Source organism: Lontra canadensis, unplaced genomic scaffold (genome assembly GCF_010015895.1).
Source record: "Lontra canadensis isolate GAN:19392208 unplaced genomic scaffold, GSC_riverotter_1.0 scaffold59, whole genome shotgun sequence".
Taxonomy (NCBI): domain Eukaryota; kingdom Metazoa; phylum Chordata; class Mammalia; order Carnivora; family Mustelidae; genus Lontra; species Lontra canadensis.
Genome location: NW_022631053.1, coordinates 2,349,044 through 2,363,901, shown reverse-complemented (window position 1 = coordinate 2,363,901; position 14,858 = coordinate 2,349,044). Strand labels below are relative to the sequence as shown.

Genomic DNA, 14,858 nt, shown 5'->3' with positions numbered 1-14,858 from the left:
GTGTGTGTGTGTGTGTGTGTGTGTGTGAGAGAGAGAGAGAGAGAGAGAAAGTCTTCTTTCTTAAGACAGAAACTTAAGTTCTACTCTCTTAGCACATTTCAATTACATAATACAGTGTTATCAACTACAGTCATCATGAAAGAATGTAGCTACTTTAAAAAAAAAAAGATTTTATTTATTTATTTGAGAGAGAGCAAGAGTTGGGGGGGGAGGGGCAAAGGGCAAGAGAGAAGCAGGCTCCCTGGCGAGCCCAGAGCCTGACGTAGGGCTTCATCCAAGACTCAGGGATCGTGACCAGTGCCGAAGGCAGATGCCTAACTGCCTGAGCCACCCAGGTGCCCCAAGAACATAGCTCCTCAGTACACCATCTGCAGTGGTAAGATGGCCCTAAATCCAGAGCTCTGGGCACATTTACCAATTGTACTTTATTTCTTACTGGCTTCTCCTTAATTTTTTCCCCAGCTCCAAATCTATGCAATAGTGCTAATCCATAGCTGCTCTTCCCTAAGGAAGAGCACCCTGAGAAGGGTGGGGCTGGGCAGAATTTCAGCATTCCACCCAGACAGTCCTGAGCGTCCCATTGGAACAAACTCAGGATGCAACCATCCTGCCAGCCTCATCTTCCCCAGAGTTATTCCCAGTAAACTTCAATCCAAGGTTGCTCCAAGAGCACACAGTTTGGTGTAGTTAGTATAAGAAGTCTGGCCTCCTTTTGGTGCTAAGTCTGGATGAGATCTGATGGTCAGGACTCCTCCAGGCTATGAATATAGTTCACCACTCTCAGCCTGGCCAGCAGAATTTGAAAATCACTTGGTCAAATCATTTGCGTTGGCCCCGTACTCCTTTTTTCAAAAGCCCATTAACTGAACCACATCCAGTTTTTGTGGTCTCCACTCACTGGCTTTGAGAGTGGAAATACCAGTCTGATGGAAAGAAACTCCAAGACCTAGAATCATGTGGCAACTTATGGGGAAGAAACCATTTGCCAAAGTCAATGTGTCCACTTACAAGGTATGTTTTGACTTCTTTGAAACTGAACCTGTCAGGCTGTTCAGATTTACTATACATGCAAAATAGATTGCTTTATTTCAGGGTGAGACCGTAAGGCCATAGTTCAATGCAGTGGTGTCGGCCAGGTAGCTGAGGGTTAGATCCAATCTCCTAGGGAGGCTTGGAGAATGAAAAATAAAGTGGGCACCTTCCACCAGGGCCAATTTTAAGAGACAGGGTCTGGGCTAGTTGACCTCAGAAAATCTAGACCTATACTGTCTAAGATGGTAACCACTATCCCATTTCCATCCTGGAAGAAAGACCTGGAAGAAGACTACTTTGTCAGTGAAGAAAGTGAAATTGTCATTGAGTTCCTTGATCTGCTGTCACTCCAACTGCTTCACCTCCTGGACCTTGAGGTTGATCTTCACATTCAGTGGCCCAGCAACCTATGATTCATTTCAACCTCTTGGGTGCCCCCAAGGCAGACTGCTGGACATACAAACCCCAGTCCCCCAAAATCACCAAGAACAAAGCTCACCCTACTGAGGCTACCCACCCCAAAACACCCACCCTCATACCTCCCCAGAATGCTGCATTGGCCCAGACCGCTAGCTATACTGATGGAGAAGCTCCTGCTCCCACCAAAACTAAGACTCTGGCTACTGTAACCTCCCAGCCTGGTGTGGACTTGGAAACAGCCACCACTCTTGCAGACCAACCGTGAGTTTACTGCCCCTCTCCAGCCCCCTCTAGGCAGGATGGCCAAGCCACTGCCAAAGCTCCTGCTCTGATACCTCAAGGAGTAGATCTGCCTGCCCATGGCGATGCAAGGGACATAAGTGACACTGAAGAGGTGGGAAGAGTCTGTCTCAATGTTTCTCTGCTAGGATTCAGAGGGATCCCCTCATATATCTCCTGGAGTTGTCACCTGGCCAAGGATAAGTTCTTGGATTTGGTGCCCTTGAAGCTGAAAGTGATACGAAAAAGAAAGCAAGCACCATCTATGTGGGAATAGTATGTCAAATAATCATCACTTAGTTAGCAGGGTTTTCTTATTATTATTTATCTATCAACTATCTGCTGACTTAGGCAACACAAAGTGTATGCGATCATAATCCCAAAGCTCTCAGATAGTTTTCTGAAACCATTGGTATTCCAACATTTTTAGTTTCTACCAGAGTTGTACCGAAACTCAAAGTACCTCTTCTAGAGGCTTAAGATAGTGACACTGATGAATTAGAAACTGATCTGGAAAGAATGGTGATTCAGAGAGACCCATTCAATGGAGTTTTTTATATTGGTGGGAGTTGCTTCTGCTTCTCTACTACCCACCTCCCACCCTCCAAATATGTGGGTGAGTATGTGCGTGTGTTCCCAAAATATATGTCCAAGAAAGAATAGAAAATAGTAAAATGAACTGTGCCCATAAATGGAATATTATATAGTAATTTAAATGATGGTTACAAGTTTCATGCAAAGGAATTTTTTTTTCTGTTTTGTTGTTAACTGATAAAAGGAGAAATCAAAACTGAATAATCAGTACAACCACGAAGTCTAAGGTACAGAAAAGGAAGATCTAGAATAAGACTGGAGAGCGAGTCTGAGTGCAGCTATATATTTTTTAAAACTGAGTAAAGCTAAAAACCTTAGAAAAATATGCTCAAAATGTTATACATTTGTATCAAAGTGTCAACAATAGTTATTTCATATAATGGTTGATTTAAAATTTTTTTGCCTTTCTGTATTTCCAAACTTGAAATAATGAGCAGGTGTTGTTGTTGTTGTTTTTAAAGATTGTATTTATTTACTTGACAGAGATCACAAGTAGGCAGAGAGGCAGGCAGAGAGAAAGGAAGGGAAGCAGGCTCCCCGCCGAGCAGAGAGACCAATGCAGGGCTCGATCCCAGGACCCTGGGACCATGACCTGAGCCGAAGGCAGAGGCTTTAACCCACTGAGCCACCCAGACACCCCAGGTGTAGTTTTTATAATACAGGCAATCAAACCCTACAATTCTCCAAACCTCTGCAGGGAAATGAAACTGCCATTTCTTTAGAAAATGCTCAGGGAGACCAAGGACACTGGTCCCTTCTTTTAGTCACCCCATAATTGTGAGGGCAGCTGCCCAAGGGAATATTCTGGACTCAGGCTCCTCTCACCACCTGTCATCCAGGCCAGAAAAATGCAGGTTACCACACTGACCCATGGCCCCAGCTCAGATGCTTCATGCTTCTCTGCACCCTGACCCCAGAAGTCACCTGGTACGCCTGAGCATTCACACGTGCACTGGCAAGGCTCAGCGATCTCTCCTAGTTGGGCTCCTTCTTCAGACCCAGCTGAGAAGCTGAGATGTTTCCCTCATTCTATAATCTTGTACCTACCTGCCTGCTCCTCCAGGCTTAATTAGCAGGCCCCACCCATTGTACAAACACCCCTAATCCAATCCAGGCAAAGAAGGAAAACAGAAGGGGGCATAGTGGAAATGATGGGGAATATAAGATGTACACCCTTCATTCTTTGTTACAGCTCCATTACTTCCCAGTTTCTTGACTGTGGGCTCTTCAGCCTCAGTTTTGTCATCTGTCAAATGGGGACATCTGTCCTTGCTACTTAACTTCAGTGTTATATAAACCACTCAAAAGAATGGAAGTTAACTACTAATTTTCACCACTGGCATTTTATTAAGTCCATGTCTTTCTCCAGCAGCAATAATAGCACCCACAGCCCTAACGTTCACTGTCCGATCACTGTGTTCCAGAGTGTGTGCCGTGCTTCACAAAGATAATCTCATTTAATCCTCATGGCAGCACTGTGAGGTAGATATCACCATTATCTTCAGTTTCTAGAAGTAGAGACTAAGGTTCAAAAGATTAAAGGCTTTGCCAAATACTTTAACTAGTGGAGAGGTAGAGGCCGGCCTTGACCAAGGCAGACTGATTCCAGAACTCAATACGTAGATGTCTAATTGAATCAGATATTGAATGCATCAGTGAATGCATGCGGGCCCATGGACTGGGAGCCCTGCTTGGAGGTGGTGTACTTTGGCTACTAGACCAGCCTGGGCCCACTGGGAGAGAGGGGGTCTGAGGTGGTGGGACTGGGCTTCCCCGATAGAGGCAAAATGTAACAGTCCTTTCTGTTTTGTCTCTTCAAGGAAAGGCTGGGATTCTAGTGAAAGTCATCACTATTTTGAAAATCATTTTCTTGAGTACCCCAGGCTCATTCAACACTGGACCAATCTCTGTGGAAAGTCAGGAGCTGGAGAAAGCATTCTCCCAGCCCTCAGGAAGTTTCCAGTCAAAATGGGCATAGAAAGAGCCAGCTGCAGTGGGTCCCAAAACTTTTTTTGCTCCCGCCTCTCCCTATGCACCTTGGAACACCCTTCTCTGGACCTCCCTGACTGAAATCCCATCCCCCCTCCAGCCCCCACCAACTCGACAGCACACACAGGGCTCCTTCCACCTGAGCTGAAGAGATAGGTAGAGATAATCTCATTCTGTCTCCTTGGTAAGCGGAATGACTACTCTGATGTTGCACAGCTATTACCTCCAAGGTGAAGGTCAGCATTTAAATCTCCCAACTCCTGATGAAAGGTCTTCCCCTCGTCACAGCAAAGAAGAGCTTGAGTGTCCCACTCAAGCAGACTTTCTGGAGGTGGGAAGCAGTCCAAGGACTCTCATTTGAGTTGAGAGGAAAGAAAGAGTGTGGTAAAGGGGCCAAAAGGAAAGAAGCTCATTTGAATTCATACAAGAACTCACGGGTAGAGAAAGGAGGGAACCACAGTACAGGGTTTCCCAAGTACTCTGCCACATCATCAGAATGTAAATATTTAGCCCAATTCCTTATAGAAATAGAGCTCATAAACCATTTTGCCTGTGCCCATCTCCCTTCTGAAGCCCAAAACCTGACAAGTCAGTTACCAGATTTGGTGGAAGACGAGCAGAGGTAGGAGGGGTGTGACCCAGATTCTGGACTAGTTTCCTATGACACTTAGGAGGAAAGGGAAATCCAACCCCCAAAGCTGGTGCCTCACTCCACTACCTGCTTACAGCCAGATTTCTTTCAGACCTCAGGCCTGTGTCCCTCTGAGCTCATCTACAGTCTTGTTTTGCTGTTTTGGAGCCCAACATAAAAGTAACACGAGTCTGAGTAGATCCGAAGAGAAGGACTTCATCCCAGGTAGAGTAGAAGTGAGGAGTACAAACCATAGAAGTGAGGAGTACAAACCACCAATAGTCTCAACAATTAAGATAGTTGAGAATAAAAGCTGCCACCTTACCTGCCTCACCTTCTTTCCCCTCAGAATGTTATCAGTACAGATTACTGTTCCCAAAGCCTTTAAGCGGTGCGTGATTTGGGGAGTGGAGGCCCGGTTTCTATGCCCACCCTGGACTATCTGTTTCCTTATCTATACTGGTGGCTCAGAATCACTGATGCCAAAGCTCCCTTCCAGCCCTAAATGTCTGGGAGACTAGCCCTGTTTAAGGCCCTGTTCATGTCTCCATAGTAAATATACTGTAAAACAGCCAGACCCCTTGTCCTTCCCCTTTCCAGCTGGCACCCTCACCTCCACAGACCTCCCCCATCTAACCAAGGCTGCGGCAGGCACAGCACGCTGGACGGATCAGCCTCAGGTACTGTCTGTCACCCTGTGGCCCATAGCCTTCAGAGCTCTTTCTGTCCCACACCCTCACACCTGGGGACAACTGGTCTGGGATCAGATGAAACTATCTATTCCTTATTAATGTCTCCCTGATTTTCTTGAAGTCATCTCAATAGCCTCTAGCGATGCAGAGGGGTCTCACAGACTCAACTAAGGCCTCACCAAGATTTTGAAACTAAAGTAAGATGAAAGAGAAGAAAATCCCCCAGGATTTTTTTTTTCTGGTTTTAAGCCACATCTGCTGCATTGAATACCACATACATACAGCTTGACCTGACCCAACCAACGCTACCAACTCCCATTTGGGCAACTCTGGCCAGTTTAATCCCAACCTCAAGAGCCCAGCCCTTTCTCAGCTCCAGTAAGCTCCAGTGAGATGACAGGCCTTTGTGGGAAAGAGGCTGAAATCATCCCAACCATAGGGGATGTCTGCCCTGGACGTCCAGGGCTAGGGGGTCTTAGAGGGCAGTTGTATGTGAGACAAGAAAAGGGTCCAGTATCTGTTGGATATGTTGGGGGATTTCTCTGATGGAAGTGGAGAAATGTTCTGTGAAAATAGTGGTTATTTTGGAGATTATTTTATAGTCCTTCCCCAGAGATTTCCCCAGATCCTCTTCTTCAGCCTTCATCGAGAACTCCTGCTGAGGACTTAGGGCTCTGGGGATGTAGAGTGTTCATGACCTAGGTTGAGGTAAGGGAATTTTACATTGGAAGCTCAGAGCTGCAGACAGCCTGGATGGAACTCAAGGGGCCCAGCTGATTTTCCCTGAGGAGAAGGAACCTCAGATCAGAACTCTTGTCAGAAGACAGTTGGGGTGGGGTTGATGGGTGGGGGTAGCTGTGGGAAAAGCTTGTTAAGAGTGGCTTTTTCTGGGAAAGAGAATTTTCCACAAATCCCATCATCATCCTCCTGGCAATATCACAGTCCCCAGATCTGGAGAATACTTTATAAGAACATCACCCTCACACCCTGACTCCAGGGCTTGCCCCTCCTGTCTCTGTTCTTAAAGACTTCCAGAAAAAAATACCCTTGGCTTCTCCCAGCCACACTGCCTCAGGGTAACATGTCCCTGCTCCAGGAAGCTTGTCTTTTATCACTTCCCAATCTCTCCATTTTCTGGTATCTTCAATCAGACAACAATGAGTAATAGCTCTTGGATACCCACTCCTGCCAAAGCTTGACATTAAACACACACCACATGTTATCCATTGCAAATGAGGTTTATTGTGCAGACACCAAGACCACAGAACTTCAGATGCAGAGCCAGCAAGGTGGGCTATATATACAGAAACATGTTTCTCTGGGGGCAGGGTCACGAGACAAGTACAGGCTTTGAGATGGGGCCCTCCACAGAATAGTCATCAGGAGAAGGACCATCAAGTAGGCAATGCAAGGAGGGGCCGGGAAAGGGGCCACGGCAGGAAGTCCAAGCCCAGGCAGTGCAGAGCCTTCCCTAGGGTTCAGACAGTGTCACTGGCTCCAACTAATTGGTGTGGAGAGAAGATATTTCAAACATGGTATGTGGGCATCCCTTTCTTCCAGAATGCCCTCAGAGGTGGATGACGAGGTTTGACTTGCTGTCAATTGGATGTACAGAGACAGGCTTCTACATTCTAAAGCAGAAGAGTCAAGAGGGGAACTCCACCCTTATCTAAAAGAGAAGGTCACGCTGGAACCATAACCTTCACCTGAGCCAGAACCCCCCTTTTCAGAGCTGGAACCCCCTCTAGAGCCACCTCCAGAGCCATACCCCCCTCCAGAGCCAGAGCCTCCCCCAGAGCCGGCACCTCCTCTGGAGCTGCCTCCAGAGCCATATCCTCCTCCAGAGCTGTATTTTCCTCCACTGCCACCACCAGAGCCAGAGCCTCCTCTGGAGCTGCCTCCAGAGCTGTATCCTCCTCCAGAGCCAGAGCCTCCTCTGGAGCCCCCACCAGAGCCATAGCCCACTCCACCGCCACCTCTGGAGCTTGAGCCTCTGCCTCCAGAGCTGTAACTTGAACTTCCAGAGCTGTAGCCTCCACCTCCTCCAGAGCCGGATCCTCTACCTCCAGAACCATAGCCTCCAAAGCCAGTCTTGGAGGCCACACTCGAAGACACACTGCTGCTGGTCACAGCTGCAGAGAAAGGTGGCATCTCCATGGAAATTCTGACTGCCAACACCTGTGTCCTCCCCACACACCCCACACGGGACAGGAAAACCCCACTACTTACACACAGTGACGTTGCTACTGAGGTCTCCAGACATCCTGTCAGGGAAAGAGAAAATAGCTCATGGCAGGGCCCTTAGGTTCCATGTACTTGTTCTAGAGCTTCCACCTGCAAGCAGGCACCTCGACCATTAGCCACCAGGGCCTTCCAGAGCCTGCTCTCTTCCGTGCTGACAGACCACAGAGATGGGCAAGCCCCATGTTTGTCCACATGGCATAGCAGCCCAACGCATCTCAATTTTTTTCTTATTTTTTAAAGATTTTATTTATTTATTTGACAGAGAGAGAGAGAGAGATCACAAGTAGCCAGAGGCAGGCAGAGAGAGACGGGAAAGCAGGCTCCCTGCTGAGCAGAGAGCCCGATACGGGGCTCGATCCCAAGACTCTGAGATCATGACCTGAGCTGAAGGCAGAGGCTTAACCCACTGAGCCACCCAGGCGCCCCCGCATCTCAATTTTTGGCTCAGATGAAAATGATCAAAAAGCAAATTCACTTCTGATGCACAACCCGTTTTTTTATTTAAATCTTTCGGAGGGATTCTGCTATTCCGAATCCAAGCCACACTAGAAATTTTGAAACAAGTCTGCACCGTGAGCATCTAATTCAGAAAGAACTGAACCCTGTACAACCTCCCCCATCTATCTTCCTGCCCCCACCTCCTCGGCTGCATCCGAAATCTTTCCCACTTCCTCCTGCAGGCTGGGGGTAGGGGGCATGGCCTTGAAGACAGATGCAGAGCAATAGCCTAAGCAAAGTTTGGGCTCCTTCCCTGTCATGCTGGCTTGCTGGTGGCCTGGGCTACCTTGTCCCCTTCTGGTTGCTTCAGCCAGATAAAATCACTGGGGATATTGCTAACACAGACAAAGGGCTCAGACAAGGTCTTCAGACAGGGGAAGGAAAGGTTCCCTTTTGGGAGTTTGTCACCCCAGAAATCTGTACAGAACCAGGCCTGGCACCTGCTGCCAGGGAACAGCCAGCCAGTCATGCCTCAGCCAGTCAGAGCCTTTCAACGTGGTCCCCTGGCTCTGGGTCACAAGGTGGAGGGAGAAGATGCCATGCACCCTGCTTACCCATAAGCCAGTGTTTCAGGCTGTCTAGGACTGACCTGTTTACACCACATTTTATTTTCTCTTTCAGGAAAGATCAAGATTAACTTATTGCTTAGTTTAATCTGCTTTGACAGTCATTCCTGTACTGATAAATCTACAACTGTACACTAAATGCTTTGGGTCATGAATGGCTGCTGGAGGAACATAGTGAGGTCAGCTCTCAGCTGTCAGAAGGTCCTGCTCCACCCCCAGCTTTCCCTGCCTTAGTCTCCCTTCCTGGTTCTAGGAGAGAGCCGCTTCGGCCTTCCCAGCGCCCCTCACCTGCACTCCTCGCCCTCCAGCAGCTTGCGGTAGGTGGCGATCTCCACGTCCAGGGCCAGCTTGACGTTCATGAGCTCCTGGTAGTCGCGCAGCAGTCGGGCCAGGTCCTCCCGGGCCTGCTGCAGGGCGTCCTCCAGGTCAGAGAGCTTGCTCTGAGCGTCTTTGAGGGCGTGCTCTCCCTTCTGCTCAGCATCTGCGATGGCTTCTTGCACACTCTTACACTGGGAGAGAGGGAGAAAAGGTTTCTGTTGGTTATGGAGAGTGGAGTCTGCCTGGCAGGTGGGGAAGGGAAACGAATGTGTTCAGGGTGTGGGAAGCCAGACTCACTGGCCCTGGAAGGGTTGGGTCCCTCTGGAGTTAATGCGAGTCACAAACAGTGATGCTAAGACCTGCTGTCATCTCCAGGGTATCGTCTTCCAGTCACCTCTGACTAAACCCTTTTGCTTTCCCCATAATGACTTTTGTCCTCACAACACAGGACATTATCCCAGTTTACAGCTGCAAATGAAAACCTCGGATGTGGACCACTTCACAGAACTTCTGCTGCCCCTGGAGTCAACTCTCCATCCCATGTGGATCTCTTCCAAGCTAAAGTCCATCCCCTGGCCATCTCCCTGCCACAGCCATTGCCCCACCACCATGCCACTGCTGGTGCTTAGGGTTGGCACCCAGTGCAGAGCCTCCAACCCTCCCCCCGTCCAGCCAGATGACCTTGTGCTTTATTTGTTATCACTCCCTTTCATTTGTGGAAGTGATCTGAAAGGTAACACAGTTCTTTCCCTGCACCGATCCTTACTTTGGAATCTCTTAGACCACCATAAAAATTGTTACAAGCCTTAAATTATGTTGTACTCGAGATGTTTGGGATCAACATATGCTAGATTAGAATTTCTCAGGTTCTCCTCTCTCTTATTCTCTCTCACATACATACTCACACACTTCCACTCCCTACACACACCCACACACAACCTCCCACCCACATGAGCCCTGCTCGACCCCCGGAGCCGCACAGCCCTGAGGGCTGTGCCTACCTGCTTCTTCACGTGGGCGATCTCCCCTTGCAGCCTCTGGATCATGCGGTTCAGCTCGCTGATCTCCATCTTGACCTCCTTCAGGCTGTCTCCGTGTTTCCCTGCGGTCACCTGGAGTTCTTCATACTATATGGGAAGAGGAAGACAGTGGCAGCTTAGAGAAAGCCTAACTTGAGCGAAGGAAAGTCTAATACAGGGTGGGTCAACCAAGCTGCCTTTGAGAGAGGTGGGGAGCTATCTCATATCCCCAAAAGGACTCGGTGCCATTCTCAGTTGAGGGCAGTTGTGGTCCTGTGCTCACTCTTACTTGGGAATGATGCCCAACTGCCATTAGACAAAGGCACCCCTCATCTCAAGGACGCTCTCCGGCCAAGGTGAAACCCAGCTTGTCAGACAGCTGTGTCTCTCTCTGCTCTCCGCATACCTACCTTGCTGTGGTACAGTGCCTCAGCCTCGTCCTTGCTCTTCTGGGCAATCTCCTCATACTGGCTCCGGACCTCAGAGATGATGCTGTCTAGGTCCAGGCTGCGATTGTTGTCCATGGACAGAATGACATTGGTGTCGGTGACAGTCTGCTGCATCTGGGACAGCTCCTGCAACAAAACAGGAGGTCTGGCCATGGCTTCCCTGCCCACAGCCAAAGGCTGTGAGGAGGCATCTGCCTCCCTGGTATTAGGGAAATATAGATGCTCAGACTAAGTTGAGTGGGATTCGATGGGTGGAATGAAAGTGAGACAGCCACCAATCCCAGGCCTCTGCCAAGGATGTCCAGAGAATTATGGGAGAGGAGCCTATTTCTGAGCCTCCTGCTGGATAACCTTCACCATTTAGACAGTTTTGTTAAGTTTGATGCCCCCAGAAAGAAACCTGTGAATGACAAATGTTTCAGAAGATATGTGTACACATGGGCATGGAGGGGTGGTCTGAAGTACATTAGACATAGGGATGGGAAAAAGACCGCGCTCTACCTAAGGGCAGCTGGACATTTGAGGAATGGAGTGGAGGGATGTTGTCCTGTGTTTCCTGAGCCTTCCCTCCTGTGACATCAGAGGAGATAATTCCTCTCCTCCAAGAACTACACCCCAGAAACCCCATAGTGGTCTGGAATGGTGGCAAGTGGGAGTCAACCAGTCCATAAACCCCACTCATCCCACCTTTTCACTCATTGGGAAGGACTGCTTTGGTGGGAAGGGTGGGAAGCAAGGGTCTCTCCAGGAGCAGCCTCCTTACCGCATCAAAAAGGAATTTAATGAACTCTATCTCCTGGGTCAGCACGTCTGTCTTGGCCTGCAGCTCCACCTTGGTCATGTAGGTATTGTCCACATCCTACAAAAAAACGTGAGGGGCCCTCTGGCGAAACTCACGCAAGGCTCAAGGTCTGGGCCCCACCCTCTCTTTGTCTCTCTCTTCCACCCAGTCCCTGTCAGCTGCTCTCCAACACCCCAGGCACTCCAGGTGAGCCAGGTATCCACAATGTCATTTGGCACAGAGCCTACAATGCATCTCGACTAGGGGCCCCCGTGCACTCGTTCAGTGCTCACACACTCCCATCGGAGCTCTGGCAGGACAAGCTTTGTCAACCATTCTCTCCCTCCTGCTTGAGACACTGTGCGTTCCTACTATGGGACCTCTGTGGGACCTCTGTGGCTTTTAACAGTCCTCAACTCTCCCATCCTGTCTGTCCATCCCACCTCTTCTGATCTTCTCTGGATTATACACCAAATCTTCTGCCTTCTAGCCTGAACTCGTCAGCACAATCGACAATATCTTTAGGCATTCTAAGGGAGGTCCATCCCTTCCTCAGCACTTTAGAAGAAAATTGAAGTGTTCTCTGTGTTTGCATCATGCACAGCCCAATATAGGCTTGAAGGAGGTTATTGGCATTGAAATGCTCTGGCAAATGTGCAGAACAGCTCCAGAAGCTTGAACTGTAGAGACACTTCTGTTTTCAAGAGAACAAGTGGTGGACATGTTTCACCTCTTTCCCCTGGTTACTGCTGTTTCACTCAGAGATGTTCTCCAGCCTGTCTGCCTGGACCTGGTGGGCCTCTGAAGCCCCCTCAGTCCCACCCAGCCATGAGATTCTCTTCCTCACCTTTTTGAGGGTCACAAAATCATTCTCAGCAGCTGTGCGCTTGTTGATTTCATCCTCATACCTGTAGGGACCCGGGGACAACGCTGTTAGATTAGTTCTACTTTGTTTACTTTTTTCTTTTCCTTTTCCTACTGGACTCATCCCAAATCCTCCATTCTCTGAGTATGAAACACTCCTTCACTCTCCAAATGGTAACTGTAATCTCCCAAATAAGGATGCATTTCTATAAATTAACTCCCAAACATGTGAAGAAAACGTGATCTCTAAAGCCCTCAATGTCTTCCTCACAAAGACTTGGCACACACAAGTTATCACCGCAAATGCAAGGGGGACATGAGTGGCCTCCTAGAGGAAAGAGCGGATGGCTACGATCGCTATTTACTCAGCATTTACTCGGCCACCTACTTCTTCTTAAAATCCTCAACAAGATCCTGCATGTTGTTCAGCTCTGAATCTTGGGATGTTCGTTCTGCAGAGAGCGTATCCACATATTTCTTCAGCTTGGCAATGTACGCTTGAAAGATGGGCTCCAGGTTGGTGGTGCGGGTGCCCACATCCAGCTGCTGCAGCAGCTCCCACTTGGTCTGCAGCACCTGGTTCTGCTGCTCCAGGAACCGCACCTGCAGGGACCAGAGGAAGAGTGCAGGAGCTCTGGAATGCCCATCCCACCAGCGGGCCTCACTTGCCAGAGACAGCCCTGACCCTGCTTCAGGACATAAGGAAGTTTACATGACTTTGTGCTCACAAGATGGATGCTGGATCCAGCCCGAACTCCCTATTTCCACAGACTCCTAATGTTACATCTGGTACTTTCCATGCAGAAAGCTCCTTTTCCTAGTATACCACCCACTATCTTATTTGCAGCTGCTCCCAAGACTCCAGGCCATTTCCCTCTCCCATTCTGGTTGAATTCCTGGCAAGTCCCAGAAAGTCTTGGGCAAACCAAAAATAGGCGTCCACTGGCACTGCTCCTGAAGGTGCTAAGTGTGAGAGCACCACAGGGCAGGGCTCCTCGGTCTGATTTTTAAAAGCCTCATAAATTTCTTAGGCAAGTTCATCTGCCTTGAAACAGGACAAAACCCTGGAATGCTCAAAAGTGACACCCATAAAGACGTTACAGGTCACAAAACTGAGAATGCTTCTCTTGAAGGCAGGAATTTCGTTCGTCCCCAAGCAGGTTCAGCTTCCCAGAACTTAAGAGAGTGATAACTTCCAGGGAAGGAAAGACTATCTCAGAAGATGTCTTACCAACTTCTTCCAATACCTGCTGCCACTTGGCCTGACTCCTCAGTCCATTACTTGTCTAGATCAGTTTTCCCATGATTTTCAGAATTTTCCAACAATCTTACTTATTTAGGCTGAAACAATAAAGCCAAAGGCATACATAATTCCTAACTGCAGACTATTTCAGAAGACGCAGCTCAGGAAGACAGCATCTTTCCCATTTGGGAGATAAACCATGCTAGCTGGACTACACCGAGGGCTCCTAAAAGAAACGAATCTGTGCTGTTTACTTTCCAGTGAGAAGTGGAAGTAGGGCATCCTGAGCATCAGACCGAGCCAGCTTCTCATGACTCACCTTGTCAATGAAAGAAGCAAATTTGTTGTTGAGCGTTTTGATCTGTTCCCGCTCCTGAGACTTGACATTCTGGATCTCTGGGTCAATTTTCACGTTGAGAGGCTGCAGAAGGCTCTGGTTGATGGAGACTTCGTGGATGCCTCCACCAGGGAATCCTCCAGGCCCAACACCGCCAGGACCCCCAAAACCTCCAAAGCCACCACCACCTCCAAAGCGTCCTCCGCCAAAGCCGCCTCCACCGAAGCCACTGCCTCCGCCATAGCCGCCTCCACCGAAGCCACTGCCGCCTCCACCGAAGCCACTGCCGCCTCCGAAGCCACTGCCGCCTCCGAAGCCGCCTCCACCGAAGCCAACGCCGCCTCCAAAGCCACCTCCTCTGCCACCAAATCCACCACCGGGGCCAAAGCTTCCACCTCCTCCAGCCACACTAATGGAGATGCTCTTGGTGCCTCCAAGGCCAACAAGACTCCGACTGCCAAAGCCGCCGCCATAGCCCCCTCCGCCACCACCATGGCGGCTCAAGCATGAGAAGCTAGAGGCCGATCTCCGGCTCCCACCGGAGACCACAGCTGAACCGCTGCTAAAGCCCCGGAATCCTCCACCTCCTCCTCCGCCTCTTCGAGATTTGCACGAGATCTGACAGCTCATGATGCCTCTGCCCAGCGAGGAAAATTGAGGTTTCCCAAACGAGTTAAGGCTGAAGACTATGCTTTGCTGTCAGGAGACTGTCAGGGTCCCCTTTTATACCTGCCAACTAGGTGTTGGTGTGCATGGGTGTGGACACACTTTATGCATGGGTTTGGTCTGCCTGGAAGCTATGCCTGGTTAGTGATTATCAAGCTAATAGCCATTAAAAATCTACTAATCAGCTCCATTCCAAAACTTGCTTTGACTGCAGACTTCTCCTGTTTATCTGGGCA

General features: G+C 49.1%; 1 protein-coding gene across 1 annotated transcript; it reads right to left on the bottom strand.

Moving 5' to 3' along the window:
* Positions 1–6,865: 6,865 nt before the first annotated feature.
* KRT2 (keratin 2) lies at positions 6,866–14,638 on the bottom strand. The gene is made up of 9 exons (XM_032876725.1): positions 13,939–14,638; positions 12,765–12,979; positions 12,360–12,420; positions 11,495–11,590; positions 10,693–10,857; positions 10,265–10,390; positions 9,234–9,454; positions 7,867–7,901; positions 6,866–7,769 (listed from the first exon to the last, which is right to left on the bottom strand). The coding sequence occupies exons 1-9, from the start codon at positions 14,584–14,586 to the stop codon at positions 7,303–7,305; spliced, it is 2,034 nt and encodes a 677-aa protein (XP_032732616.1). The 5' UTR covers positions 14,587–14,638; the 3' UTR covers positions 6,866–7,302.
* Between the last annotated feature and the right edge of the window lie 220 nt (positions 14,639–14,858).